General features: G+C 39.5%; 1 protein-coding gene across 11 annotated transcripts in view; it reads left to right on the top strand.

Moving 5' to 3' along the window:
* Positions 1-15,560, top strand: part of DOCK10 (dedicator of cytokinesis 10) — a 166,641-nt gene that overhangs the window by 103,984 nt on the left and 47,097 nt on the right. For 10 of the 11 annotated variants that reach the window (XM_049802824.1, XM_049802821.1, XM_049802820.1 and 7 more), the window contains exons 15-24: positions 2,138-2,260; positions 3,529-3,608; positions 7,041-7,228; positions 7,864-7,929; positions 8,766-8,858; positions 10,751-10,874; positions 11,027-11,148; positions 11,837-11,923; positions 12,493-12,585; positions 14,642-14,760. In XM_049802824.1, the coding sequence (XP_049658781.1) occupies positions 2,138-2,260; positions 3,529-3,608; positions 7,041-7,228; positions 7,864-7,929; positions 8,766-8,858; positions 10,751-10,874; positions 11,027-11,148; positions 11,837-11,923; positions 12,493-12,585; positions 14,642-14,760 (1,095 nt within the window). The remainder of the gene's footprint in view (positions 1-2,137; positions 2,261-3,528; positions 3,609-7,040; positions 7,229-7,863; positions 7,930-8,765; positions 8,859-10,750; positions 10,875-11,026; positions 11,149-11,836; positions 11,924-12,492; positions 12,586-14,641; positions 14,761-15,560) is intronic. The other variant, XM_049802816.1, reaches the window with a different exon arrangement.

Raw genomic sequence — 15,560 nt, 5'->3', positions numbered from 1 at the left:
TGGTTTCATGCCTTTAATTTTGTCCCGGATGTATTATTTAGGCTGGGTTATGCTGCTGAACTGCTGAGGAGCAGTCCTAGAGGTAGGGCATATGATACCCAGGGAGCACTGTTGCTGGGGAGGAGTGGTAGTAGGCAGGACTCTGTAGAGCCCTTCTAACTCCAAACCAGAGTGGCCGGAGGGGAGGAGGTGATGATACTGTGTCCCTGAGCCTCCCGGGAGGCAGTGCTCAGTGCTCAGCACCACTGACCTGGAGTGAGCTACTTCCAGCACAGACCTGGTTCTTTTTCCTTTCATACTATGAACATCACCAACCCTGCCTTGGTAGGTGCCCCTACACCCTGCTGTGCTGAGCAGTGGTTTGCTCGGTGGCAGAGCCTGCACTGGAATCAGTTAGTAAGCTCCAACAGAGCCTGGGTTTGCTTAGCATCACGTTGCAGAGCCCAGTGGTACTGCGGAAATCACTCACTGAATGTTTTAGTCCTCTCTGTTAGCCTGGAGAAGGAAGCAGTGCTGAGCCCAAGATATATCATAGTGTCACCAATACTGTAAAAATTATTTTTCTTTCTTTTTTTTTTTCTGACAGCAGTTTAATAGGATTTGTAAAGTAAGCGGTTGCTGCCAGATATTAGGTCTGGTTTCTCCCTAATAACTTAAGATTTTTTTACATGGCACCTTGGTGTGGACCTTATTCCCCCTAACTGCTGGAGGCAAAAATCTGATAGAAGAGAGTTGATTCTCTCAGTTGATTAGGTTAAGGCACGGTGCATTTATATACTTCTGCTTGGGATCCTCTTCCAAAGGTTTACTCCATTATTTTGAGTCTGGCAACAATTTGTGCTGGCATTAATTCTTCTCACTGGCAGTGGAACAGAGAAGTAAATTAAGGAAGCAAGATTGGCCAAATGATTCACAGAACAGCACTTAGTGTCAAGAACATTTTACTTTTGTTAAGCAATGTTTTTGCAAACTACAGCTGAATCCAAGGTTCATTAATTTGGATAGCTGTTACATTATCCAGTCCAGCCAGAGTGTGTGACTCTTGGGGATACAGAGAGGGCACTGGAATGCCTTAATTAAATCCTGCAAGTGTCAATGAGCAGGAATGGAAATACCTGGGAATGTTTTCCTGTGTGCACAACAGCTGATACTTACTGTTCCCAGTTATGGACAAATATCCTTTTTTTCCATTTCATTTAGTACTTTTTAGCTGGTTCACCAAAAATTTAGTCGGTACTCCTCGAACTTGTTTTATGAAGGAAAGCTAAGCCCCAGTGAGTTGGTGGCATGCTCCTGGAGGACACAGAACAGATTTCATGCGTAGATTAATTCAGTCGAGGTCTCTAATGTGGTTCTGTAGAAGCATACATTTATTTACGTGGTGAGATGTAGTGGTTGGGATTTGACATCTTGTTATGATTTCTGTTATTTAAAATTATGATTTTCATTGGATAATAACTTCACGGATGAAACTAACTATTGGTGTAACGAGTTCTTCAAAACGCTTCTTTGAAATAAGGAGTCAGTCTCTTTGTTGAAGTGAGGAGTCATGTCCTTGATGTGTGAGCAAGACAGTAAAATCCCATCAGGCTCAGGGGTAGTGGCTCTCAGCCGGGGACCGCCTCTCTGGGGCTGCCCCAAGAGCTTGCCGAGAAGCTGGAGAAGGCAGTCTTGCAGCCAGGGTGGTGGAGAGGCGGGTGGGAGTGGAGAGCTGGCTCGGGTGAGGTGCTGTACACTTCCAGCTTTCTCAAGTGAGACTTAGCTACAGAAGAGGGGGAAAAAATGGTGGGTGCTGAACCAGATAGTGAGCTGGCCTAGCACGAAACCCCGGCAACTCTGAACTGTGAGCAGTCACGCTGCACCTGAAGTCACGGGGACTGTCTGCATCATGTAAGATTAAACAAGGTCTTAAGTCTTTGAAGGACTGGGACTGTACATGCAAGTAAACTGAAATTGCCTGTGCTCCTGCAAAAGTACAGCTCGGAAAAGCTTTCTTGTGTGAATCTCTACAGGGAGCCCTTGAATTTGTGTAAAAATTCATATCATAACCTTGTTAAAAGATTACATGACAATTTCAAATGTTCAAATATACATATGGGTGAGTGTTTATAAACATGCCATTTTTCTTTCTTTATAGACCAGTGTTTAAAGATAATCAGGGAAATGTTGACAGAGACTCCCGATTCTCACCTTTGTTCAGGCAAGAAAGCAGTAAGATTTCCATGGAAGATTTGATTAAACTCATAGCAGAATACAGAAGGTAAGGAACAGTTTTTAATTTGGTTTGAGAAGGAATAAAAGCTTTATAAAGCTGTGCAGAGTAATTTTCACAGCTTTTTTTTCTTCATTTAACACAGTGTGCTGAAGTGGCCATATTAAATTAGTGGTTTTCACATTAGCCTGTTACCTGCCAAAGAGCACTTTAGGTTGGACTTTCCAGAAAAACTGAAATGTCATTTGGCACATTAATAAATGTTATTAAAACCTAAAGGTAGTGATTCTTTAAATTAGCTTCCATCAGGGGAGACGCAAGTGAAGTAACAAAGAAGAGAATGTTCTCGGGGCGGGGGGGGGGGGGGTAAGAGAGAGAAAAATGACAAAACATTTTTTAATGGTTTCCCCACTCCTTGCTTTTGTTTGTTTGAGTCTCCATGACAAACTAAAGAGTGGACTCTGGAAGGAAGAAACTTCTCCAAATGTTTGACAGTGTGCAAATTAGTGAATAGCTGTTTGGCTGTATAGTCTTCCACACAGGTGTAAATCAGGCTAATCCTAGAGCAGAGTCTTTGTTTATACTGGATAAGTGACGTGAGAATTGAACAATGAATTTCTTCCTGTCCCTTCTACTCTAAATGTGCCTAGAAATTAATTAACCTAATTAACTTCTGTTCCATTTATATCAAATCAGATCATAGAAAGATGGAATGTCAACTACAGGGATTGGATCAGGCCATTAATCTCTTGTGCCATCTTACTGTTGCTGGTCAGGAAACTTTACTGAAATCCTTACTACTCTTATTAGAGTCACCACTGCTGGGTTTGTCTGTCTAAAGCATCTCCTAGATAAAAGGAATTTAGCATCACAGTTTTGGCACTTCTCAAATTGCTTGGGCACGAGGAGTATGTCTTGGTCCCTTTTCAGCATGGCAGTTGCAGAAGCCATGATGCTGTGAACTTCTTTCAACTCAGTGGTCATTGAATTCCTTGTAGAGAACAGAGAACATTGATTGGTTTCTTCCTGTTCTACAAAATATGTTATAATATTGCTTGCAAAGAGAAGGCAGGAATGAGGCCAAGAAAGGAAAAAAAAAAAAAAACCACCACCACCCCAAAACCCAAACGAAAACAAACCATGTTTCTTTCCTGCTGTTGCATTTGATTTAATAGCCAACAGGTGTATGTTAAATGTGTTTAATGTATATTTGTATCTTAAATCAGGGTCTGTTTTTCATTTTAGATTAATTTCTATGATGGGTCTCATCCCCCTTGTTCTAATTTTCTAAAATGTTTTCATTTCTGTCATTGCAGAGCAGAGAAGATTAGCAAAATACAGACTATACCTGGCTGTTTGGAGATTGCAGTTGATTGTGTTCCTTTGGAACATCCAAGTATGATTCCACTTTATAATTAATATTTAAATAGGACATTGACATAGGCTTTCCAGCCATAATTGCTGCCTTGAGACAGTTCTGGTAGAAGTGTCCATTGTTGTATAGAAAAACATATGCAGGGGAGTGTTCTTGATTTGTTTTCATTTAATCACACCATTCTTTGTTTCATCCTGTACCTGGCCAGATACACCCCAGCAATATGGAACACGACATACTGAATCCACATGTGGTGAAAGTCCAAGGACCACTTTTCAGTCTCTGAGGGATTAGGCCAAAGAGCTGAGTGGACTTCTGTAGCTTGAGGTTAATAGCCTTCCACTGTTGATGGGCTGTGATGCTCATATCCTGTGTGAATTAGCATGTGTGGGACATGCAGCATGTTTCAAGAATGCAGACTAGAGGGAGGACTTCATTCAGAGGCCACTTTGGCATTAGCGCAGCAACTGCTAAGATAGATACTTCTAACTGGATCCTTTTATCTCCTTTTAAATTTTCTGTTTCAAGGGCCACATCTCTGTGACTGACTGATTGTTGCAAAAAGCTCAGGACCATTGAATTCCTCTGAAGTCTACCATCAAACATATTTATACCATCTTCATATGATATCAGATAAAAAAATAGTTTCACTAACATTTCAAAAGCAATTTTTATTTTTGAAATTAAAAGAAACTGGTAGCTCGGAGTAGGCAAAATGGTCCAAAGCAGCTTGGGTCTTGTACTGTTACCTGACTCGGTGGGCACTGTGGCCAAGTGAAAGTCTGGCTTTAAAGGGTATGTGCTAGTAAAGTGCCCAGTTCCTGTGGAAAGTCAATGAAAATTCCCTCACACCAAAGAGTAACAGCTTAAACATTTCTTCGGTACAGGGAAAATTTGTCTTACTCTGAGTAAGGCTGTAAAATAATTTAAAAACTATACCAGAAAACTTCCATGCAGTAGGATTTAATAAAATCTCCATGAAACCTCTTCTTGACTTTAGCTAGCTCTGAAGGAAGCCTTGTAATAGCAGTAACCAGTTCTTTTATAACACCTCCTTCCCACCCAAAATAAGTCATGCTAGGCTCGTGCTAAAATCCTTTATTGCCAAGAAAAGCCACTGAAAAGCAAGTTGGCCAAAGAGCTCGTCAAGAATTTGCAGGTAAGATTGTGTCTCTAGGGTCCGACACTACCCTGCCTCACATTAGCATCAATTTGCATTAGACAAAAGAAGTAGATCTGATTTACTACAGCTACCACAAGAGCTGGAGCCAGTGGTGTATCAGGGAATGTTGTCTGACAGTGTTTAACCTGAAACAAAACTTTTGCCTTTTCTGCTGCATGGGGGGAAGCCAAACTTATGTAGCTCTAGCAAAGGGGAAGAGAGAAAAGGCTTCCTGAAGCTCCCACCTATGCTGCGTGGTCCCTGCTTGTCATTTGCACTTGGAAGGTTGGGGCTCTCAAGCTGGCAGTAGGGCAGCGGGTACTGTTGCTGCTACATCCCCTGCCTTCCCCTCCTAAAATACCTGTTAACACCCCAAACTGTGAGGCTCCATTCTTGTGGGGGGCAGCCACGGAGAGTAGCTTGTAGCCAAGAGCTGCGTGGCTAGCAGCAAACTCAGCTGTTGCCTCCATGTGCATGTCTGTGCATTGGAAGCGAGGAACAGAGAGACGAGACCTTCACAACTGGCTGCAGGAGCCTTCATTTTCCAGCTGGCCTCTTTCTGTTATTACTGCCTCTTCTCATGCTCTACAGGCCATCGCTGCTCTCCTATCTGAGCTATTGGTATTTTAAAACTTCATTTACTACTTAGGCCCCTTTCTGTGTTCAGTTCAGCACTATATTTCCCTTTTCTAAAGGCTACTGGAAGTGCAGTGTGTGGAGGGCACAGAAGGACTTCTGCAGAGAGGCCTTAGCACTGCATTCTAATCCTTGGGTTAGTCCCTGGATTTCTCGAATGAAAAACAAGGTTAATGATGTTCAAAGTCAGACACAATCAAAATGCTTATAAATCAAGTTTGAGGGGCAGCTAGCCAAATTATAAGACACAACACATCCTTATATTTTAAGATGGGCTGCCTGAGATCTGCCCAAATAGAAAGCTGCCCATCTTAGCTTTGTAGGCCAAGAGCAACAAGCAGAGTCTCCCAAGTACTGGGAATGTTAGTAGCAGAAAAGCAAACTTCAAAAAGTCTGTATGTGACCCTGAGTATCTTCACTGACCAACAGAGGAATTTGCGTGATCATCTACAGGGGACTTGCTGGCGCTGGGGAGAATAAACCTTCCCAAGGCTTCTCTACAGCAGGTGGTGGTCGCTTCTGGCTGACAAATGCAAGTGCTTTAATTTGGCTGTTCCCTTTTAAAGCTGCTAATTTTGAATGGGAAAGACAAAAGTCTTCATGTATGGATCTTTCCAGCTTAATTCAGGAGCTATGTCTGTTGGCTGGGTGTACAAGTCAATCGGACACATTCGTATTTTGGTGGGCAGCAGGCTGGGAAGAAAGTTTTCAGTGTCTATTTGAAAGAAAACAAAGAGAAACCACCCTGCCATAGCTGCTGTAGAGCCGCTTCTCCCCCACCTGCTTGGGCTGCAGAGGACCTGCACTATCCTGAAACTGGCAATTTCCTCTTGTGCTAGTTTAGAAGAAAGTAAAATTGGGCATAGTGTGTATGAGGGATCACCAGCTGGTTTTGGCTTCCTCACCACAAGTTGGTAGGCTTTTCCCATGGGTTATTCTAGGATTTGAGCAATGAATTTGTAGGCAGGACCTTCAAACTGCTTTTCCCAGAAATAGCTCGGGACACCCCTAAGTTGGTGACCCTTCTCAGCTGCTTTTGTGCAAACAGCCCTTGAGTTCTCCATGCTGAAGTTAAATGTCTCACTGATTTAATGGCACAGGCAGACGGAGTATACTCTCTCTGTTTTTAATCTCTCCCTGTCTGGGTGACAGAGTGCTTATTAGCATCTTCTGTTTCTTGATCTGATTTCAGTTATCCCAATTGCATCATATATTTAATCTAGTTCTGCACTACTTGTTTCTTCATTTCGTTTACAATGTTATTAGATAATAGAAAAACTTAAATGAGATATTGAGCTGTAAAATTAATTAGAAACAGCATCACTTCAGTATATTCTGTTCAAACCGTCCATATAACAATGGTGCTATTATGCCATCAAATGCCATCAAATACTCTATGTGTCAAAAGAGGTTTTCAGTGCTGTACTCTTTAACTCAAGTGAGATAAACCATTTAAGGGTGATATATTGTAATTGCTCTGAGGTAACCTGAATGCAATTTAAGGCAGGATTTGACCTGTTGCATCTCAGCATTATTTATTCCTTGCAAGTTCAGGCAGGATTTTACTTGTTCCATCTCAATATTACTTACTCTTAGTAGTGAGACTGTAAAAATAAACATAATATGTGATGGTTTTCTTTTCTGTTCTTTTGAAGACTGTGTAACTTCATCTTTTATTCCAATCAAGCCATTTAATGACATAAAGGAACATCAGCCTACAGTGGAAGTTGAGGAATTTGTACAGGAATCAACAAAATATTCTCGACCTTACAGAGTATACAAGAACCAAATATACATATATCCAAAACACCTCAAGTATGATAGCCAAAAATACTTCAACAAGGTACAGTACATGACCAATTCAGGCCAACATTGGGTAGTAGTGTACTGCATGAGCTCTCATTGAAATAAAGGAGTACTCATCATAAAGGAGGGGAAACTGGAGATGCAAGTCACTAACTTGGCTTTTGGTCTTTCTCCATTTTTACAATCATAAAACATTGGACCAATTTTAATTAAATGAATCTATGTATTAATTTTAAGTTGCATCAGTGATTCAAAGAGTAATAATGTGGTAATAGCTTTTTCACAATTTTCAGAAGGGCTGTATTTTAATGAAATTATGTGTGCAGATAAAATTAACATGGATAATATTTGTAGTTCTTAAATGAAACTTGAATACTATGTGTGTTTTCGTGGTGATTGAAAATTAATGAAGGACCAGACAAGGTAAGTGCTGGTCACTTTAAAATCTGCTTCTACACAGTCAGTTTGAGGCCTGGATTGCATTTTGCCAGTTCTTGGAAATATTATTTTTAGTGATATCACTGTGACTTAAAGGCATTTTAAATGTTGATACACCATCTGCATGTTTCTCCTAGATTTTGAAAAGAGCTTACTTCAGCCCTTATAGTTTGACTGTGTTTTTATGGGTACTCTATTTTTGATCTAAGTTTTAATACGTTCCTGTCTTTTCAGGCACGGAATATAACAGTGTGCATTGAATTTAAAAGCTCTGATGAAGAAGGAGCGAAGCCATTGAAGGTGAGCCACAACAAGAGTATATTCAGAGAACAATCTTTTTGAGGGCATTACTTATAAAACCCAGGAACCAGGGCTGTGCTAACCTGGAACAATTAAAGAGTGAATGTTGTCATGCATCCTTCGACATTTGCACTGTAGTTCTGTTTGATCCCAGGTGGTCCTAGCGATGCCACCTCACAGTGCCATTTTGCAGTGCTGGCTTTGTGACCGGTGGAGGGGCAAGAAGACCATAATAGAAAACTTAATAATTTTTTACAGTGCAACTTGCTTATTCTAAAATTTACTGGTGACTGTACATTTCTCACTGAGCTCAGGACACTTGATTGAAAAGAGCGAGGCACGAAATTAGAAGAACCTTAGACTTAATTTTGTTATTGACCAAGGGCTATTGCATAGTATTGTTGTACTGTAGTTTCCCCACCAATAAATAAAGTTGCCATCACTCGGTAATCAAGAGCCTCCAGACTGGACTCTGCCAGGGAGGAGATTGTTAGCTGGTGTAGCTTTTATAACGCTGAAAAGTCAGCGAAGGCATTGTATTGCGTATTGAACTGCATGAAAAGTGAAATAGCTTTTGTAAAGCTTTTTGCAGAAAACTCTGAAATTGATTGCTTAGTACAGTGTAGGGTAATTTTCACAGAATCAGTGGACTTTTACTGGAAGTGTGTATAAAAAATTGCAGGTTTGAGCACTTAAAATATTTCTTTTAATATGTGATCAAAGTAATTATCAATCTTCCATGATACTGTTTTCAATGTACATGCATATTAGATATACCAAGACTAGTATAATCAGCAGAATTTCACAATGTAATTAAAGCATGTTACTTTTATCAGTGTATTTATGGGAAGCCAGGCGGACCATTATTTACAACAGCAGCCTACACCGCTGTGCTACATCATTCCCAGAACCCTGATTTCTATGATGAGGTCAGTCTGCTTTTTCTTTCATTAAATGTCTGCCAATCCCACGTTTGCCAATGAGACAGAAAAATATGTGTAAAGAATACTTCTGTTACAATTGCTTGTGTATCTGGATGGGCCTGTGTTACGTAGATTTACATACAGTCTCACATTTTGGGGTTTTTTCCTTAATTCAACTCAGTGAAGCCTTTGTTTTGTAAGATGTTCTGAGTACAGTTAAGATACTGTAGAATTAATTAGGAACAGTCTAGCTCTCCAAAATGCATGTCTGGATTACATTAAGGGTCCAGCTGCATCTCTGAATTTAATGGAAACAGTAAACATTATGATGAAGGGTGGAACCAAATGTCAGAAAAAATCCCTCTCTGAGATACAAGATCTGCATTGGGGCATTTTTGTTGATCCAGTGGTCTGAACAGAATGTACAGTGATGTGCAGTGGCTGCAGCAAGTCATTTAGCTGGTGCCTTTGAGGATGCAGCTATGGAATAGAGTTCATACGTTGGCCTTTGCCAAATGGTAGTTGCACATGCATCTTTACATTTCACCAACACCAAGTATTGATTCCCAGGCGTTTCTCTAGGTGAACTTAATTTCACCCCTTCAGTGACTAGGGTGTTTGATGGCCTGTGAATGTCACATGTCTGTTCTGGATTTTCCACTACTGCTCTATGTGTAGCGATAAGGCTGGCAAATAGCGTTAGTATATAGCCAGCGTTTTCCAAATTGTTGCCTTGATCTTGGAAAAACTTGCTTTTTCAGTTAAAATTTACTTTGATAAAATAGCAGGGTCAAGACCAGCAGATAATGTACAACTAGATGTGAAGTATCAATTTTAAGATTCATGTTTAGGAACTGAGGTGGAACTTAAAGCATTACATCTTCAGAGATCTTGAACCCCCTGCTACTCCTTTGCGAGCAGTGTTTTGGGTTTTAACACATCGGAAAATGTCCTTCGTGTGATGCTAGTGAGCCATCTGGTTTGGGCAGATTACTTTCAACTTGAACAAAGAGCTGAATTCGGATCTTAATAGCTGATTTGGCTGGAAGAGGTATGCACCTGTCCTAAATGTTCCTAGTACAGCAAGTGCAGTCTTTAAAAGAATGTAGTATGTTATCAAGAAAGTTGTCTTAATCTCCATGTTTGAATGCCCAATTCATATCTATGTTTATGGTATTAGATTCTTACCCATAATCTGATTTAACACTGGAAGCATTTATCAACAATTTCTAAACCTTGCCTTAAGCAGAGGATTAGCTTGGATAAACTTTATCATAGCTCAAAAGGGCAAGGTGTCCTTTTTATTAGTGCCTATAGTAGCATGTTTTGATTACTTTGTATTTTTATTCCAATAGGTTTATAATACCTCAAACCCACTCTGTAGGGATTCATGGATGACATGGTATGGGATTTAAGACTGAGCAGAAGTCATAAATAAAAGTTTATTTTCATGTCAGCCATTATTACTTGGTCTTTGCCATGAAATGATGATGAAGCAGCAGCAGAGATGTCATTTTAGTTTTTGGTTTGGTCAACCTGAAAATATGAGAACGGTGATGGCTATTTATGGCTGCTAGAGTGCAGGTGATCACTTGTAAGCAGGGTCCATCACTCTTTAGTTCTGTCCTCTTTCATCTTACGCTCTTTCATCATAAATGCAAATATTCACCCACAAGACAGAGAGGAAAAAAGCTGTTTTAAGTAAAAGTGATGGATGATCATCTTAAACAATTTCCTTGAGAGAGCATCTATTACTCATGCAGACAAACACTACCCAGTAAAGGCAGGCTGTACTTAGGTCTCTGTGTAGAGAGAGATGTCACTCATTTAGACCATCTCTGATGCCTGATTTTAACCGATTTTTAAACTAAAGTGAGGTGTCACATTTTACATTTCAGGTGAAAATTGAACTTCCCACTCAACTCCATAAGAAACACCACATTCTGTTTTCATTTTATCATGTCACCTGTGACATAAATGCAAAAGCTAATGCCAAAAAGAAAGAGGCTCTGGAAACACCAGGTACCTGTAGTAGAATTACTTTCAATTATAAATATAAAATATGTACATTCAAATAAGGATTGAAGAATTTCTGGCTGGATATTACTGTCTTCCTTTTGAACTTGAGAAGCTTGTTTTTCCAAAGAGTCATATCTATTTGTTCTTGTGTGCAGTGGGATACGCATGGCTGCCTTTGTTGAAAGAAGCCCAGTTAGCTTCCCAAGAATACAACGTGCCCGTGGCAAGCAGTCTGCCTCCCAATTACTTGAGCCTTCAAGAACCAACTAGTGGAAAGGTATTAATTCATACTTTCATATTATTCAAATGGCACAGAGCATTTATTCGCAGATGTTTCACATGAGATCAGATTTGCATTTGCACTTACCTGTAAGTGTAAATGATAAATAGGGTATCTGTTTTAGAATATTCATGTGCATATAATTGAGTATATGAAATAATATATGTACCACTGGACTGAGAGTCATATGTTGCCGATTCACAGGTGTATATGGAAAAAGTGTATTTTATAGCTGTGTATTCTACAATATCACACCTAACTTCTCCAAAATGTGAATGAGAGTGATCAAAAATAACTCTTTTCACAAACTCGGGTCATATGACATTCATTCTCCAGCTGATGTGATCCATGATCATGAGTCATTCGCCAGTTTTATGGTGTGATATCACATTTTCCCACTGATGCTGTCCAGTTTGGATTATTTCTGCCTCCTTTTGTTTGTTTTACTGTTGTCATGAGGACAGCGTGGGGCAGTGATCTGGTCCCTTGAATGATAATGTTCATGGACATGCTGAAAAGTGGGTTTGTACCGCAATAATTCTGCGGCTGTGAAAGCACAGTAGCCAGCAGAGTTCATGCACGTGCATATGCAAAGCTATGCAGTGAAAATTTGATGCAGACTTGAATAAGTAGGAAATAAGTGGGAAAATTTTTGTTTTGTTTTGTTTCATTTTTGTTTTAATAGCAGATCGGCTGTGATGTAAAATGGGTAGATAGTGGGAAACCACTTTTCAAAGTCTCTACTTTTGTTGTATCCACAGTAAATACTCAGGTAAGCCAAATTTCCTTTTTGCTCTGTTACTTGCTTACAAACAAAAAGTGTTAAGGAATGTCTGAAAGACATTTTAAAATCCTTTGTTTCTCTAACAAAGGATTTGTTAGAGAAAATTTGTTTCTCTAACATTTAAAGGTTATTTGAATGTAGAAGGGCAAGATGGCAATGATGGAATACACACTTTAAGGAAAAATATAAATTATTTAAGATTATACTAATAGAAAAACTGTGGAATATCAGTTTAAACAGCAAGAAAATACACTATGAGCACTAGGAAGAAAAAAAAATCTGGCCATTGAAATCCCTTAGACTGTGAAGAAAAAATTAATTGCTCACAACACTGAAAAAAGAGTGGTCAAAGCACCTAGAAATAAGTTGTTTATAGCAAGCTGTGCTGGCCAATGGGTTGGGCTCAATAAGTTGATCTGTCTTTCTGTGTCTTATGCCTAAGGTGGTAGGGACCAAGTGTGTGTTTTGGTATCAGAGGTGATTGTTCTAACCCATTTATGGAACTGAATTCTAATCCTTTATATAAAATACGTTAATGTAAACATTTATCATTTTAGGATCTGTACCTGAATAACTTTTTTCATCAGTGCCAAGAAAGGGAAAAGGATCTATCTCAGCCTCCTACCTCAAACTTTATCAATTCTTGTAAGGTAAAGTAACCTGCAGCATGAACTGTGCTATAAAATTATATTAGGGCTTTCTCTCAACTGATCCATCACTGCGTAATTCTAAACATGGCATAGACTTACCAGGAGGCAATGGGTCCATGACTCCAGTTAGACTTACTGGATGTGACAGATGCATTACTGGTCACAGAGCTGTCTCCCATCCCTCCTCATTTAGAGCATGGCTGCATCTGCCCCATCAACTTTGATAATCCAGCCTATGCCAAGCCTCAAATCCTGTAAAGGATGGTGTCACGTTGCTCTAGGAATGTCTGCGAAAAAGAGCTGTAGCCTGTAGAGCTGCAGTATTCCTGCTAGTCCTCTCTTGCCTTAGGTACATTTTATGTTTACCTCCTACTTGGCACCCTGTCCTTTTACTCTAACAACCTGAATGCTATCCAGAGGGCTGTTTAGGGCATTCTGCATGTATAAGTCAAGGGTGCTCATTGCCTGTCAAGTTCTGAAATCAGAAAGAACATACCCTTTCTGCAGATATGAAACTAATAAGCAAGAACTGCATTAAGTGTGACTGTATTCAGTAGAAGTCAAAAGCTGTGACAAAGAGGGAGTATAGCCAGCAAATTAGAAGAGCAGCAGGTAAATGTAGGGCCATGATTCTTAACCTGTTCATGAATGGTGAAATTCAGAGTTCTTGCTTTGCAATCTGCTTACTGAACTTCAACAGGAAGATAAGCAAAAGGACTGAAGGGTAGCTGTGACACTGTTCTACGGTGCTAGCTCTAAAACATCATACATATGACTTTTAATTATTATTTTTCCTTTTAGCAGTCTGTAAAATCTAATAGGTGTTTTGGGGTTTAGATGTTACTGTCATGTAGGTACTCTCCCCCTTTCCTTTGTTGTTAGTGTTTTTCTGTTTGAGTGTACCTTAATCAGATTTTATAAAGCTGCTTGGGAAGAGATGTTTGCTTTAATAAGCAAACAGTAAGTTGCAATAAATCATGCCAGTTCTCTGGGCAAGTCCCTAAAGGTGGATACTACTTCTGTTGATAAATGCAGGTAGACCTGAAAGGGGTTGCTTTGTTTTTAAATACTGTCTTAATTTAAAGAAATGATTAAGGGAGTTCTTCAAAAATCAAAGCATCAGTGTTATTTAGAGGTTATGCCTCTACAGAATGAAGCCCTTAACTATTAATTTTTGGGAAACCATTGAGCATATTGGACAAAGTTTAGGAATCCATAAAAGCTTCACAACTTTATGGACAGTAAGTCAGTTACCTAAACTAGCAGAATTGCACTGTTCTTTATTTGCTGTTGATAGTTTACTTTTTAAAAAGACTTCAGTAATTTTATTAGAAAATAGAAACAATGTTGTATGCGACACAGGATCGACTGTGCAATATAGCCAGGGAATAAGTAATTTTCCCCAGAATATTTTGCTTTTATTTATAAATCACTAACACCTTTGAAGAAATTCTGGAATTATTTGAAAATGACTGAAATAAAAAAACTAGGAGGAATTCAAAGGAGGGGGTTTTTTAATTAAAAGTTCAATATCCTCCTTGATCAGAGAAGGTAATATAATCTCAGTCCAGTCAGGTTAGAGTGTCAATACTACTTTTTACTAATGTGCTTTTAACATAAGTATTTTAGTTACAACAAGTTCAGTTTATCAGCTCTCTGCATAAAAAGAATGAGTTTTCCTAAAAATATTAGGAACTGCATGTCTTGAAAATAGTAATTAAGTTCTTTTATTTCTCTGACATACGTATCCTTAATGAAATATGAAAATTGGTTTTGGTTTCTTTCTCGCTTTCTTCCCTCCTCCCCTGCCTGCTTAAGTCAGAGTAGAGCAAAATATTGGAATTCTGAAATTTAGACAATACCTACAGTTGTGTTGATGGTCATATTTAAAACAAACTCCATGGGCAACCGGTCGTCTACTTATTTGTCCTGTTTTCCTACTGCTATTACATCAGTGGCTGCACTGCATTTTACCTGCCAAAGCAGGAAAGCAAGTAAACAGCTTTCATTGCTCGTGTTGGATTTCACTGCATTTTCTTTCTTACATCCGTTACAGAATTTGCTGAGGATTGAGAAAATCCATGTAATTATGAATTTTCTTCCTGTAGTCCTGAATCAACTCTTCTGGGTTTTGGTGCAAAACAGTGATGATGAAGTTACAACAGCTGTTACCAGGTATCTGAGTATTTTCTGTATGAGGAGAAGAATTCGCTCTAGAGTGCAAATGTTAGTCCAATTATAGCTGCTCTTACAAACGCTGACTATGACATTCAGACTTCAGTGGGTGAGAATGCTTGCTTCCCCCTTAACACTCGGCTCTGCAAAATAATGCATAGAAGAGCATGGTATCACGTGGCTGACGGATACCAAGTAGGAAATCATTGACCATGGTGGATGTGTGTCTGTACCCTGAGGCGATCATAGGTAAAGGTCTCATTCTTAAGGAGCTAAGGGTTTCCTAACAAAGTTGAGTATCAATTTTGCTTTATGTTTGGGTCTGAGTATGTGGAGTTCAGCATAGGAAGAGCTTAGCATCTTGCAACGTCCAATGCAGAGTCAAACAACCAGGTCACGCTGTTCTGGAGCATTTTTTAATTAGAGTGTAACAGCAATAACTGAAGAGCAATGGAAGCATTTCCCAGTGAGCAGGCAAACAGCTGGAATGATTTGCCGAGTCTCTCATCCCTCACATAACGAAATTGTCTTTATTGATGCTGTTAATCAGGGCAGCAGGAAAAAAAAAAAATGCTGGAGAGATTATTATTGGTCTCGGCAGGAGGACAAAAGTTGCATTGCATTTTCTTTTGGCCGTAGCGGTATTTTTGTTGTACTTGCCAGTAGCTAAACATGGGGACTACTGTACAACTAATAGGCGAAAATGACAGCTGTCCTCAGCAGCCCTGTTAGACTAATCTGCTGCCAGTATAATTTCTTTCTTTCCACAGATTGTTCTTCAGAATTAGTTCCTGAAGAAA

The sequence above is a fragment of the Accipiter gentilis genome, chromosome 6 (genome assembly GCF_929443795.1).
Source record: "Accipiter gentilis chromosome 6, bAccGen1.1, whole genome shotgun sequence".
NCBI lineage: Eukaryota > Metazoa > Chordata > Aves > Accipitriformes > Accipitridae > Astur > Astur gentilis.
The sequence above is the reverse complement of the archived record's forward strand: the minus strand, read 5'-3'. Positions and strand labels throughout refer to the sequence as shown.